This window comes from Drosophila biarmipes, chromosome 2L (assembly GCF_025231255.1).
Source record: "Drosophila biarmipes strain raj3 chromosome 2L, RU_DBia_V1.1, whole genome shotgun sequence".
NCBI classification, from domain to species: Eukaryota; Metazoa; Arthropoda; class Insecta; order Diptera; family Drosophilidae; genus Drosophila; species Drosophila biarmipes.
Window position 1 is genome coordinate 11,286,180 of NC_066612.1, and position 14,396 is coordinate 11,300,575.

The 14,396-nt window shown below is 45.7% G+C and overlaps 7 protein-coding genes across 7 annotated transcripts; 1 reads left to right on the forward strand and 6 right to left on the reverse strand.

Annotated features, from left to right (window-relative positions):
• Positions 1-9: 9 nt before the first annotated feature.
• Positions 10-1,444, reverse strand: LOC108032350 (ovalbumin-like). The gene is made up of 3 exons (XM_017106161.3): positions 1,407-1,444; positions 259-1,347; positions 10-190 (listed from the first exon to the last, which is right to left on the reverse strand). Exons 1-3 carry the CDS (start codon positions 1,411-1,413, stop codon positions 51-53), a joined length of 1,236 nt encoding a protein of 411 aa, XP_016961650.1. The 5' UTR covers positions 1,414-1,444; the 3' UTR covers positions 10-50.
• Positions 1,445-1,779: 335 nt separating this feature from the next.
• LOC108032434 (proteasome subunit alpha type-1) lies at positions 1,780-2,842 on the reverse strand. The gene has a single exon (XM_017106257.3). The coding sequence runs from the start codon at positions 2,721-2,723 to the stop codon at positions 1,863-1,865; it is 861 nt and encodes a 286-aa protein (XP_016961746.1). The 5' UTR covers positions 2,724-2,842; the 3' UTR covers positions 1,780-1,862.
• A 1,647-nt stretch (positions 2,843-4,489) lies between these two features.
• LOC108032390 (general odorant-binding protein 28a) lies at positions 4,490-5,596 on the reverse strand. Its single transcript, XM_017106212.3, has one exon. It carries the CDS (start codon positions 5,034-5,036, stop codon positions 4,605-4,607), a length of 432 nt encoding a protein of 143 aa, XP_016961701.1. The 5' UTR covers positions 5,037-5,596; the 3' UTR covers positions 4,490-4,604.
• Positions 5,597-5,893: 297 nt separating this feature from the next.
• On the reverse strand, positions 5,894-6,671 carry LOC108032351 (protein Mabiki). Its single transcript, XM_017106162.3, has one exon. The coding sequence runs from the start codon at positions 6,614-6,616 to the stop codon at positions 6,035-6,037; it is 582 nt and encodes a 193-aa protein (XP_016961651.2). The 5' UTR covers positions 6,617-6,671; the 3' UTR covers positions 5,894-6,034.
• Positions 6,672-8,522: 1,851 nt separating this feature from the next.
• Positions 8,523-9,336, reverse strand: LOC108032473 (protein Mabiki). The gene has a single exon (XM_017106296.3). The coding sequence runs from the start codon at positions 9,196-9,198 to the stop codon at positions 8,653-8,655; it is 546 nt and encodes a 181-aa protein (XP_016961785.1). The 5' UTR covers positions 9,199-9,336; the 3' UTR covers positions 8,523-8,652.
• Positions 9,337-11,092: 1,756 nt separating this feature from the next.
• LOC108032457 (uncharacterized) lies at positions 11,093-12,224 on the forward strand. The gene has a single exon (XM_017106283.3). It carries the CDS (start codon positions 11,574-11,576, stop codon positions 12,057-12,059), a length of 486 nt encoding a protein of 161 aa, XP_016961772.1. The 5' UTR covers positions 11,093-11,573; the 3' UTR covers positions 12,060-12,224.
• A 263-nt stretch (positions 12,225-12,487) lies between these two features.
• LOC108032804 (uncharacterized) lies at positions 12,488-14,314 on the reverse strand. Its single transcript, XM_017106811.3, has 4 exons — positions 14,162-14,314; positions 13,627-14,040; positions 12,981-13,565; positions 12,488-12,922 (listed from the first exon to the last, which is right to left on the reverse strand). The coding sequence occupies exons 1-4, from the start codon at positions 14,178-14,180 to the stop codon at positions 12,576-12,578; spliced, it is 1,365 nt and encodes a 454-aa protein (XP_016962300.1). The 5' UTR covers positions 14,181-14,314; the 3' UTR covers positions 12,488-12,575.
• Between the last annotated feature and the right edge of the window lie 82 nt (positions 14,315-14,396).

Here is a 14,396-nt window from a genome sequence, read left to right on the forward strand (position 1 = left end):
AAAACTGAATTAAAAACAGTAAAGGAACTGTTATTACCACCATTTTATATTTACATATCATCTGGATCGACAGCCAGTTGGCCATATCGACCCGTGGCATAGATCTTATGCTCGTCCAGCAGAGCGAAAAAGAATGGATGCGAAGCGAAGAAGTGGTTCTGTGTCTCACCATTATGTATCACTCGGCTTTCTGCTGAAACGAAAGTGGGTTTTTTAATAGACGTACTTATAATTCTGGAAGCCAATGATTACCCATACCCCTTTGCTTTCTCTTCCGAACATTGATGCCCTGCTCGTTCAGGGCGAAGTAGGTCAAGTGTGGGAATCGGCGCACCCAAAGTCGCCCCTTTTGCCCTGTTATATGGCCAAGATCCGCCTTTTTGGGACTGAAAGCCTGGCGAATGCCGAGAAGGCCCAGATTGTCGGCCAGCTCCAGATTGGTGAGGATCTTCATCACAGGCAGACGAACATCGTACCGGCGGTTATCCATCTTGACCCCAAGCAAGCTGCGCAGATCCACGAATTCCAGCTCCTTTTCGAGCTGTCGCAATCCGTTGAGAAGATCCGGCAGCAGGACCATGAACTTGACCCGACTGTCCTGCAATGGGAGCAGCAGCATGGTGGCCCTCAGGCCATGAAGATGGGCCACCTGACGCCTCTTGGCCAGGCTGTAGAGTGTGTCCACATAGGTTCGTCGTCGCTCGTCCACATTGAACTCCCTCATCCGCCGGTTCTCGGCATGGAAACCTGCATCCGCCCACACGGCCTTGAAGGAGGCTGCTGAAACAATAAAGACCTCAGGCTGCAAACGCAGCGAAAAAGGTATATCATCCGCAGAAAGGGAGTCCTTCAGCTCCTCGCTGACATCCGTTAGCTTTCCCAAGAGTCTTTCCATCGTGCCATTGTCAAAGGAGGCCACCAGATCCGCGTCCATGTCGCGAATCTTCTGCTCATATTCCGGTCTTATCTTCAGTTGGGGTGGTACATAGGCGCCTACATAGCTGAACTCGTAGAACTTGTCCGAGATAGGTTTCAGGTTCCGGGGATCTGTGTTTCCAAATTGATTGGGATCCGTGGATTTGGAGGGTACGGTCATGGCCTCCCGTACCTCATCCGCCGTGGAGCCATTGGAACTGGCCAGTAGGACACCAAAGGCTTTCCGCATGGCGTCTTGAGCGATCATCAGTCCCTCGGGCATATCGTTATTGGTCACCCCGTCCACGATTGCCCTGTGGAGCAGCGTGGGATATTGCCGGGGTGGCCAGCGATCCGGGTAGCGTTCGCTGGGAATTAACCCTTCACCCTGGCCCAACCACTGGAAAACCAGTAAGCCGATTGCAACCGCAACTACGGGAATGTGAATATGTGGGCTTTACAGGTAACTTCTATTCCCGTCCATCACTCACCTGTCATCGTCGCACTTAAAGTTAAACTAGCCAGACGCTTTGGCTTTTAGTAGCAGCTACGGCATTTTAAAATCCATTCTAATCGAATTGGTCACGCTAAAGGCTGCGCCTTGTGAGGGAAAATTTGCATTTATTAATTCGTGGAGAAAAGAATTATATTACTGCACTGACATAAGTCCTATTAGGTCGTTAAGTATTAATAGGGCAACCTTATATATACAAGTTAAACATGGGTAACCAATTAATCAATTCTGGCTTTTACTAGTTACAAAATAATTGCTATCCATATATATTATCTAAATAATTAATTTCTTGCTGTGTGCGAGGCAATAAAATCTTTATCGACTATTACCCAACATTATAATAGTGCACATTAATAATGCCCAGACAACTTTAATAACATATTTAACGAAACAACAAATTTTGTATGTATACTCCTCATGGTTTCTTTCCCAATCAATGACCGCCTGTGGAGGCGTGGGTGTCAGCATCAGTATCATCATTGGCCGGAACACCACTGCCACTGGGTCCCTGGCCCATCAAGTCATCGTCGCTCATCCCGTTCTCGGAGAGAGCATCCTGCTCCCCCAACAAAGGCGGCTCCAGCTCCTTGACCATGTTCAGATAGGTCTGGTTCTCGGCATCGGTAAATATTTTGAAGGGCTCACCCTTGCCCACGATGGCCACATTGATGGTGAGGTTTTCGGTATCCCCGTGGCCCAAAGATCCCCGAATGGCCTGGATTCCGTGACAAATCAGCTCATCCCTGCCGCAGCCCTCGAAACTCTCCATGTGGCGCTCCAAGTAGGTGCGAGCACTCTGCGAACGGGAGCCAATGGCCATGGCCTTGCAGCTGAAGACATTGGCCGTCGGCATTACCTGGTAGATGTGGGGTCCCTGCTCATCGTAGCCGGCCACCAGCATGCCCACTCCGTAGGGCCGACGGTCGTATCGCTGGGTGGTGGCCTGCATCTTGTTGCCCAGATTGGCCACCAAGCGGCGGACCGGAAACTCCGAGTCGTAGGAGTGCCGATAGGCCATGCACTCCGTCCGCATGTACTGGCACACCTGGCGGGCATCTGCCGTCAGTCCGGCTATGGACATGCCCACGTGCGAGTCCACCGGCATGATCTTCCTCTGGAGCGTGTCCGCGTCCTTGGTGTTGCGGCACAGGGCGATGAGCACCGCAAAGTCGGCGCTCTTCAGGCCCACGGTGGCCGCTCCTTGCTTCACCGCCTCCATGGCGTACTCCACCTGGAAGAGGCGACCCTGTGGGCTCCACACCGTCGTATCGTTGTCGTACTGGTTCCGAAACATCCTGCAGAAATGGGGCTCGACTTGAAAGTAAAGCTTGAAATTAAATGATTTTCCAGATGTTGATTTATTCGGCTTGAGTTGAGAAAATGTGAAAACTGATTGAATGCTCTATTTTTAGTTGTATTCAAGATTTGACTTTGACTTTAACTTTATATATTTAATTTATAATTTCGTTTGGAGCATAAATTATTATAATTTTCTTTTAATAAACCAATTTTCAAAAGTTTTAAAGAACAAGGTCGAATAAAAGAAAACGCGCAATGCATCGTTTCAAAACCCAGTTTCAAGATTGTAATGCTTTCACTCCACCTAAAAGCAAGGCACTCAGGCAACCCAGCTTGCATAATGCCTAACCAAGTAGAAAATCAACGGTCTATAAGGAAGTTCAGGTGATCAGATGGAGAAAAGCATAAAGGCATGGACACAACTTATGTTCGGCTTTGAGTGCAGCCAACTGAATCTGGCTGAGAGTGGAAAAAGAGCTTTGCCTACGAATCGAGTGTTCATGCTGCAGGGGAATCCCCTCCGCGTAATTAGCTCTTTTGCGATTGCGCAATCGCTGCGAGCGCAGTTAATTACTTTTAATTTTCATTGATAATACTCGGCAGGCGTCCGACTTCCTATGGCGGAAAATCCAAGTGCAGAAAATTTGCGACGCGGCCGCACAACAACCCAGTAAACCACTTTGCACTTGCACCATGCCAACATCAATTTTGAGTTAATTGTCAAGTTTTTTGCGGCTCTTTGCGCGTTTCGGCTGGCCTAACATTGAAAATTGCACTTCTGCGCTTGGAGTTTTGCAACCGCAACCGCAACCGCAGCCCAATTGAACTTGAAGCTTTGCCGCACTCGAAAATCTCTGGCCGGACTTTGGATTTCCACCTATCTAGTGGATAGCCGATCTCTGTCAATATTTAAAAGCCGTTGGCAAAAGCTCGGCGAACTCTAAATATTGTTCTTTGTGCGGGCCTGAACCTTGACGAAAGCTGTCGCAAAATGAGAACGCCATGAAAATTAGTTGGCCAACAATTAGCTGAACTTTGCTGGGTAATGGCTTTGGCAAATGGTTTCTGGGAAAAATCTTTCAATGGCTGGGTTACTCATCGGCATGCACTTGTTATAAAAAATATCTTTAAGGGCATTAGCATTAGCTTAAAACGTTTTTTATTTTATTGTTATGTAAATATTTGCCACATATACATAAATTGGTCAATAAATGTTGTGGCTTGCCTTTCAAAAATAATAAATGGGTGTGTTGGGCATTTTACAAACCTTTAGAAATGTCTCGCAGGTAAAATGTAATGGAGTTCCACTTTATTTTAAAAATGTTATGACCAAACTTCGACATTCTCAGTAAATCTCTATACTATCATTGATAAAAACGATTATAATAATTATTATTTCCGATGAATTTATTTCAAATATTTATCCGAAATTCAAGTTAAGTTAACGATAATAATGATAATATAACTATATAATAATAATATAACGTAATCATATTTGATTTCTTATTATATAACTTTTAAAAATCACACTCCCTGATAAATGTAATCAGAAAAATTAATGTTCTGAAATGCATCGCCGGTTCTAAATGTTCCTTCTCTTATGGTGTTAACAGCAACTTGGCGGGTGGTGATGTTATCCGTAAGAACCTGAGTTTCTCATCTGATAAAAAATGTTTTAAACTGATAGACCCAAGGACTAACTGATGGATATGCTTTGCAGCCTTAATAACATAGACACCGATAGGTATAGACGAGACTTAGTACTTTTGAGAATGCGTTTATTTTAAATCAACTACGTAGATTGGTCAAACTTAATACATGTATTTGCGTTGTCAGGGAAAAGTCACTGTTTGTCTATGTCGGGGTTGCGGAGGATCTACATAAGTCCGTGTTTCGTGGCCTCACTCTTGAAGCAGGTGCCGTAGCTCTCGGCGGCCTCGCAGTGGTCATCCGGCACGCTGATGGCCGCACAGGTGTCGCCAATCTCGAGGGCCAGCTTTAGCTTGGCCGGATCGTTGCCCGTGTACTGCTTGGCCTTCTCGTGGCCGGCATCCGTGTCCAGCTTGCCGTCGGCGCCCAACAGCCCGAAGCTCTTCATCACGCAGGCGCGGAGGCACTTGCCAGCATAGGTCGAGGCGGGCTGCCTCTTGACCAAGTCCTGCAGGTCGGAGTCGACGGCACCCACTTCCGTCAAGCATGTTTCCGCCGCCTTCATCATTTTTTCCATGGCCTCCTTTTCGTCGAAGGCGCGCACCAGGGCGGCGCCAAGGATAACAATTGCCACAAAAATAACTGAGGAACTATGCATGTTGTTTGCCTGATGTACTCCGTCCGCTGACTTGCTGATGCTTCTGGCACTCCAAGCTTTTATATCTAAATCAGGGACTCGCTCGGCTGTGAAATTATATAGTACATTGTTTGAATAACTTGCAATGTCCGGCTAATTGGCCGAAAAGCGATCGTTCTTGGCTTCTTTCAATTAATGGCGGCAAAGCTAACGAGATCAAGCCGGTTGACCGCCCCCACAAGACACGCACGCCCGGACCTATAATTGATGGCCGTCCCATCAGGTCACGCACGGCGTTTCAGCATCGTCCCTCACGATTCATCATGATGGGTAAAAGCCATGTTTTTCAAATTTATTTTATTCAGGGGGTCATAGAAAGCGATTACTGTATTGTATTGTATTTGTAATAAGTTTAGTCAATAGTTTAGTCGCGAACTCTTCAGCTACTTCAACATAGTCTCAAATCAGAAATCAGGAAAATAGGATTAACTTTCGGAATTTACATACATAACATAACATATCTACATCTTTTATATTATAATTTATATTTGTGTTTAAAACGAAATTCAAAATGCTTTACTTCAAAATAGCAGCAAAAACAAAGCTTTCTGCCTTTCCTTTTTTCATTAATTTTCCAATCTTTCATTGGCATGCTATATGTCTTCCAAATGGAAAATATATACCTAACAAAAACCTAAAATACAACCTAACAAAAAATCACACAGAATAATATAGAATAAACTATAGGTGCAATCCAAAATATCGATCTTCATGAGGTCCTGGAAGTCCTCATGACTCTTGGCTCTTATGGGTTGATAAATATATAAGCCCGATCTACAAATTATCACCATCTTGAAATCCCACCCCTTAAAGTCCAAAAACTAGTAATTGAAATTAAATGCTTAATTATTTATTTCAAAGTCAACAATAAATATTAAAACCTAAGGCTTAGTAAGCTAAATCACATGATTGGGCTATCCATAGTCTCTGAGTATGCTGATATAATAATATTGGGGCCATCAGTGCTGGCCTCCAAAGATGAGCATCTGCTGGGAGAGGGCCATCTGTTGGAGGAACTGCTGTTGCTGTTGGGGCAGGAGGTGTCCTGGCGAGGGGTTGATGGCCTGCTGGAAGACCGCTTGCTGCAGGATCTGGCGGTAGTAGAGGCTCAGGCGGACCTGCTGCTCCAGCATGGCGGCGTGGTGGCTTCGGTACTGCTCGTACTGCTGACACATGCGCTCCTCCTGGGCCTGCTTGGCCCGCCGGCTGAGGAGGCAGGCCAGGGTGTTCCGATCCCGGCGCATCTGCTCCTTGGGGCTTCGCTGGCGTTGGGCCTGGGTGCGTCGCACCATGTTGGCATGGTACTGGCTGACTGAGGATCCTGGAACTTCTACTGTTGGCTTGTCCACTGGTGCTGCCTTCTCCTCCGGCCTCTGGTTCTGTTCGTTATCCAGCCAGGGGCGGAAGAAGCCCTGGTTCTGGCGACGCTTGGTGATCGGCTGCTCCGACTGGTGGTCAATGTTCTCCTTGTCCTGGTCCGAATCCCGTTTCCGCTTGCTGACGACAAACTTCTTGTGGGCATAGCTGGTTGTGTTCTCCATTTTCGTGTGTTGGTTATGATACAGGCACGACTCCAATATGTTGCTAGGATGTGGCTCGTTAGACGATCGCTTGTTGAATGATGTGCTCCGAGATTGATATCCTGTTTATATGCACAAATAGGTATGGGGTAGGCAACACAGGTAGCCAAGAAAGGGAAATCCATTTGTTGTGGGACTGTCAACAAAGGGATTAGCGCATCCCGCATACTCGGTTAGGTAATCGTCCGCTGGATTAAGCAGTATTTTATGACCTGCTCTAACACTGCGCTAATTGCCGTCGCAGCATTGCCTCATTATCCCTTTTTTGTGGATTACCTGGATTATCGGACAGAGGTGGCCACCGGAACAGGACCGAACAACTGTTATGCAGACTACGGATTTTTTATTGACCTGCATGACATAATTTTTTGTGCGTGCGTGTGGTCCCTTGGCTCCTAGTTTACCTTGTTTTATTTCCATGGAAATTCTCGAGAGTCTTTTTGTACACGATTTTCCTGAAGAATGATGATACACAAAAGTGCCTGATCACTGGTTAGGATGTGCCTCAGAAAGGATCCTGTGTTCTGACAGATGCGATTTACGATTATGGAAAAGGAATTGCATTGATGGAACTGTGTTTGTCAGAGGTAAATGAACTGGGTTCTATGCTTTCAAATCTGACGTTATATAATATTACTTTGAACAATTTTTAATAACAAATTTGTGGTTACCATCACTTAGTAAGTATTATTAAATATTCAAATAAGAAGAGAAAGCGGTATACGTTTCTTAGTTAAAGGAAGTGCGAGAGGGATGGAGACATGCTTGCTGCAAAATGGTATTTTCTCTAAACGGCCCCTAGCTACATGTATTGTGCAATCTGGATTGAACTTATTAAAATCATTTATAATTTTTATTGATTTTAATATTTTTATATATGGGCAGTTCGGCTAGTGATTCTGGACGAGATTATATAAACTTTATGGGGTCGGAAATTCCATCTTCTACCTGTTACATTCTTTCTGATGAATCTAGAATATTCTTTTACTACGGGTATACAAATTAGAAAAATCGCAACATCGTTAAAATAGTAAACCAATTTTTCAAAGCCAATAGGATGACTTAAAATTTGCCTAACCGGGAAGGCGGATCTTATTGTCACAACCTTCATTTAACTACCAACACATGACTTCGTTGGCTATGCATTGATTATAAAATAAATAATTGAAATAAATAGTTTATTTATTCCGTAATTTCTATTATGTCTCGTTAGTTTCTATTCGAACGCCCCGAGCATGAATCAGAGTCTGTGCTTTAGGTCTGTGTGCTTAGCTATTTGTTTTAATTTAGAATTGCAAATTAGTCTACTCAGGCCCTGATTGTGTAATATATTTTGAATTGATTAACGTAAGTGAACCTAATGAAGCAACTGTGGTGTTATATAAGCAAGCAGCTTCCGGTAAACTTGACCAAGAACTTGGCCAAAAAATTTGTAGTAGTTAGAGAAAACAACGTATTAAAAATGGTAATAAAATTAAGTTGTTTAATCAGAATACAAAATTATTGTTTTGTATGTACTATCACATTTTTTTAGAACGACAATCCGCAGTCGAAATTTAAAATAGCAATTCAAATACGTTGATTTAAAATTTTTTATACTTTTTACATTAATGCAAAATGGCTGGCACAATTTCAACTTCATAATTGAGCTATAAATTAAAAATGGTAAATTTTGCTTAACCACTTTATAGATATTATTAAAATTTAAACCAATTATAAAATGGGTAAGGTAAGATAGATATAAGCCTTACATTCTTGATCTGCGCTTCTTTTAAGTTTGCAAACTCGAGGAACTTTAAAAACGCGTGGAAAAATAAAACCCCAAACCATTAAAAATATTAGGCAATTTCGATAACAATTTTGTGTTTATTGTTTAGTCAACCAAATAAATAAAATACTTTCAAAGTGATCACAACTCCATACAGCTAGCTTACAATACTATGAATTTAGAGCGCTTAAGCAGCACCTGGTCGGGGGTCCACAACCATGTCCACCCTTCAAGGATGCTGGGTGGTGGTCTGTTGGGGCGGGACCATCTGCCTGGGCTGCTTGGGAGGCAGTGGCTGCATGGAGGCCATGGATTGCTGCAGGAAGCGGACGTAGTAGAGGCTCAGGCGGATCTGCTGCTCCAGATTGGCCTCGTGCTGGATCCGGCTGGTCAGGTACTGCTGCTCGATGAGCTGCTGCTGTTGCTGCTGGGAGCGTCGGTGGCGCAGGCTGGCCAAGGTGTTCCGATCCCGACGCAGCTGCTCCTGGGGGCTGCGTTGGCGGCGCTTGTGATGGTTGCGCACCATGTTGGCGTGGTAGGTGGCATCTGGTGGCGGTGTTGCCCTGGCCTCAATCTTGCGAGGAGGCTCTGGCTGCTGCTTCTCGGCGGACTCATCCGTCCAGGGGCGGAAGAAGCGACGCTTGGGCTGTGGCTGCTCTGGGGTTCGCTGGCCCGGCTGCTCCATGATGAAGACCACATCGTCATCGGAGTCCGCATCCTGGCTGCGCTTTCGCTTCAGGGCTCCAGTGAATTTCTTGTGGGTATAGTTCTCCATTGTTCGATTGGCTAATTGATTGATTGAAGGACTGTGACGTGCTTGCTTTGCTGTCTTTGAGACGACTGTGCTGCCCCTCCTCCTGGCTACCCATTTTATGCAAATGCAACATTAGGTAAGCGCAGAGCCTCCCACAAAAAGGGCCGCCCAAATCCCTTTGATTTTTCCACCGGGTACCTAGAGGGTCGAAACGGAATCGGCCAGGTATTTCCCCAAAGGCAGTTCATTCATTCCCAAAAATTGACCCAAAACTAATCGGTTCGCCTTACCTGAATAGGCATTCCGAGTCCCTAATCCGCCGGCTGACAATCTACTCGGACCATCCATTCCTGTCTCGAGGGTGTCATAAACCAGTTGTTGTTCTCCGCTCGACTGTTTACATGGCCGGCGATTTTCGGCGAAATTACCTGTTGTTGAAACCGTCTGGGATCTGGATGCAGGATCTCTGTAATCTCTAATCCTGGCGCTCAATTCGGCCAGGCTGTCTGCCGGCCCGCTATTGTTTCGGCTTTCTTTGTGGCACCTGAATAGCAGTTCTCCTTCCCAGTGCCCTTGCCCCGATATCGATCCCGAAAACAGGCATTTATGACTTCAGCCTGGCCAGCTGAAAAAAGTGTCTCTGGGTCGTCGGGTCTCTGGTGCCAGATCCTAGAAACTCGGTAATTACTGAATGCTCCTTCTCCTGCTTTCTGGTTTCTCGTGTCCCGGCATTATGTCGGATTTTTCGTTTCATTCAATGCCTTTTGTCCATTGATTTATGCAGTCAGGGAACGAGTATATAGCTGGCTGGTTCTCACATTTCACCGTTTCCTCGCCTAAGCGGATTTATTTCATGTGGGCTTGAGGCCAGCCCTCAGGAGAACCCAAAGTCAATAAGTAGGAGCGGCTATTTGTTCGGCTGAAGTATTGCAGTGAAAGATTGTCGTATTGTTTGATTGTTTGCCGCTATTATATTGATCAATTTCCATCTGTTCTGGAACGGAAAGAATCGGTTGCATGGGGTCCTCGAAGGTGTTTCCTCTTCACTGGGGGAATGACCTTTCTAGGGACAAAATAGGTCGGTATCCTACCAGGAAGTGCTTTCACCGGTGATACAATTAAATGTTACATTGTATAATATGGGGTCAACAGTTTGGTGGCTGGGAAAATACACATGGCATGAGATATGTAAGTTCGACGGTGGGAAATAATGAACATGAAAGACTTTCTTCTGAGAATCCAGACCTGACCATCACATCGGGTTACTATTCTTTTTTGTAACTAAAAGGGATATTATATGGCTAAAAGCCATATTTGAGTTGGTGGATTTTAGTTATAGAAGGGGTGACATAAACATATACATATTTACCTTCTACTGCCCCATAAACTCCATTTATCTAAAAATAAATCAAAAATTTATTGTTTTAAATTATGCATTCCAATGAACTTAAAAATATAGGTATGCACTTCTCAACATATAATTCACTCAGAAAAAAAGTACTAATTAAACGATCTTTTATTTTGGACTCAAAAAACTGTTCTCTAAAATATGTTTTATTGATTTTATTATATTGATTTCTGTATGCCTATACTTATTTTCATCGAATTTAAAGTGAACGATTATATATAAAACAGAATGTAAGAATCGTCCCCAATACTATATCTCCTTCAAGATCTTACAGAATGGATCAATACATGGTATACAAATTAAAACTGAAAATACCCGTGAAAAGAAGATGAAACTGCGCAAGAAATCCCCTAGGCGGACCTGGACAGACACACACGCAACGTTTCGGGAAAACCCCAATAAATTTCCATTCAATGGCCATTGTGACTATACAGCGGCTGGCACTTTCTGGAAGGTAAAGGTATCCCCGAATACCCTGCACGAAAACTTAATGAGGCAGATTAGCGGTAAGCGAGATAAGATTCCAGACTCCGATGCGTCGAGGCAACTTGGCCATCATCAAAGAGTGGCAAGCGCAGGCGCTGGACGATCTCGAGGTAGCAGAGTGTTCTCGAGAAACGCTCTGGGGAAATTTCCAGGAAAAGCCGGAGCGACCTGGGAGACACAAAAGAAGGTGCGAGCCCGTTGCAGCAAATGAAAAATTAATTACAAAGGACTTTCGGCCGGGCAGGTAGTCTGCCACAGGTAGTGTGGGTGTATCCGAAATCCTTTTTTCTCTACGACAATGCTCACCTTTTGTCAACGAAGATTTTCCCATAAACAAGGCGCACTCGGCCTTAATGATATTTCCAGGTAGGACCCTGAGAGCCCGGCGGTATAAAAGCCAGGTTGCGCAGCAGCAGGAGCACAGTCGAGCCCAAACAGCCGCCGTGAAAACACCTTAGCAACAGATCATCTCAAACAACCGCATCTTAAAACAACACCAATTATGGCACCTTCGAACATGGATTACCAGAACGAGTCGGAAGTCGGCGAGAGCTATACCCACAAGAAGTTCAAGACCACGGCGTATACGCACAAAAAGTTTGGAAAGAAGTGCGGCAAGGAGGTCGCCCCCACTGCCTCAGCCACGCCCCTCTTTCGTCCGTACGCCCTGAGCGAGAATACTCCGCGGAAACGGCGTCAGGAGACTGAGCGGGAGGTCCAGCTGCAGCAGCAGTTGCCCCACCATTCACTGCCTCCCACGCCGCCCACTACACCACCCCAGCAGCAATACCCGCTTCCGGCCACCCAACTTCCGGTGGCCCAACATCCGGTCGCTCACTCACCCGTTTTCAATCACCAGGCCTACGCCTACATGCTGCAGAAGCAGCGGGCCGTGCTCCAGATGCGCCAGCTGCTCAACATCAACCCGGATGCCAACACCTGGCCTCTGGAATGGCGACAGGCCCTGCAGGCGCTGCTTCAACAGTAGGTCAGGCGAAGGAGCCTGCCAACCAATTATACGATTAGAAACGGAGTGATTTGCCTAGCAACCAGTGATATAGACCTTTAAGTAACCGCCGACAGATTGTACATTATGAACGGAAGCGAAGCCCTAGCGTAATTGTACATAACATTAATTATAGACAAAATAAATCGTTTTTAAATCATAAAATTAAATCTTACTGCTCGCTTTTCTTTGGGAAACTGTGGGAACTAAGGGGAAGTTCTTAGAAAAGACCTTAATATAACCACTTGGATTAGGCTATATGCCTTGTTAATGTTTAAAACATGAAAATAACACGATCTTTTATATTACTTTAACGGAATTGATTACAAATCCAATTAGTTAACGTGTATTTTTTTAATTTAATAATAGTCGTAGTCTATTTCCACTCCTTTTTTTAAATTTAAAACAGATTTCTACTTCCATTCGAACATTTAATGGCAAAATTAATTAAGGGCATTGAACTTAACGTAAATTTACGAGGGGCACATCACTTATATTTTACATAGAGTTATTGAAGCCAAGACGGTCAAAGACAGATCCAGATTGATCTCGAGGCCTGTTATGACCTGCATTCATGCTGTTGTAGCGCCTTGGCGGAACATATTTCTTCTGCGGTGGCTCTGATCGCTGCTGGCGGTGTGGTACTGCTGGAGGAGCTCTGACGGGGGCGGAAGTCGAGTTATTTCCCAGCCTTCTGTGGACGGGCAGCGTGTCCTGGCGGGTCATCAGCTCGTCGCTGCGCATGCGTATGGCCTTGCCCTTAACCGGGCTGAGGCGAGCCTGTGGTTTCTTCGAGGGCGATGCCTTTAGGTTGTAGGTCTTCTTGGTGGCATGAAGTTTGGATACTAAGTATCACATTAAATATTAATTGAACGTGTTTTAAAAGTTCTTTATAAAACCTACCAATTCCCAGCCTTGATTTGATGTTGTTAGCAAAGTTTTTGCCATGCCTGTTTTTGTAGGAGGACTCGGGTGCGATTTCACGAACCTCTGCTGTGGAAGCAAACTTAACAATCTTTTCGGCGGCCCCCATATCAAAGTCTTCACTTTCGCCGCTGACGATGAAGTCTTCCTCATCGCTTTCTAGATCGTCCATACTGTCGTCTTCGTCGTCGCCTCTTTTCAGGGGCACCTTGTGGACGAGCATTACTTTCTGCTGCGGCACCGTGGAGGCCGCCACCCTCTTGGCCTTGACAATGGGCGAGTTTTTGGTCACACCTCCTACCACCGAACGATGTGTGTTCTTTAGAATCGACTTAATTTCCTTAGTTAGGGTGACATCTGAGGACTGCTTGCCGCCGAGTCGGGCGAAGACCGAATTGTTGCCCGAGGTGTCCGCTGCTTTGGACACTCCGGTGATGTGCACGCGAACGCTGCTCTCGCCGGAGCTGGACACTATGCCCTCCTGGGCCTCGTCCTCGCCAGTGGCAGCGTGGAGGCGCGTAAAGATGTCCGGCTTCTTGGAGCTGCTCACGCGATCGGAGTACACTGAAACGGATGAACAGATGGTTCGACATTTTATCTTGTAGTTGGGGTAGTCTAATCTTACGCTTCTCCCGTTTGGCTAAGATCTGCTTGCTGCGCTCTGTGGTTCCCGAGGGCAGTGTCACCTTGTACTTGCCCTCGTGCTCGGGAAGCACCCGTCTCGCCGGTTTTGCAGGCGGCGAAACCTTTGCTTTGGCGACTACCGGCGTTTTGACCTTTGGCGACACCGGACGGGCAACTGGCTGAACCACCTCCGTGGTCAGGACCTGGTCCCGGGCATTCTGCTCGCAGACGGTCTTCGAGTGCCGCAGGATGGCAATTATGTCACCCATCAGGGTGATGCCCATCTCCCGCAGATACTCCTTGTTGAGGTCCAGCAGCATGTCGTCCTGGATGCGGTTCTCCACGAAGACGTGGGCGTACCCGGCGGCGGCGGGAGAGGGAATGCCCGCCGCATTGAAGAACTTCACCCAGCGTGCTGTAAGTTTCGGAAGTAGATTCATTTATTATCCAAGCGTTTTGGTCTCTATTTTTGTTTTGTGAGGCACCCGGAAGCGTCTGTTCCGTTTGGGCGGTTTTTCACAATGATGCCCACCCACCTGCGCTTGACTTAGACATTGTGCGGCTTTATGCTGCTAGCGAGCCTTATTTTCCACACGATTCAACTAATAGTTATCTATTTTATTCCCATAAATAAGGCTTTTTTGCACTCGAAACTATTTATATATTTTGGGTTGCCACTAAGCGATTGGTTTTTATCGAAAATCGATTACAATTGTATTTGTTAGTGTTGTAAAACGTATAAAGCTAGCAATTGGGGTACTCAAGTCACAG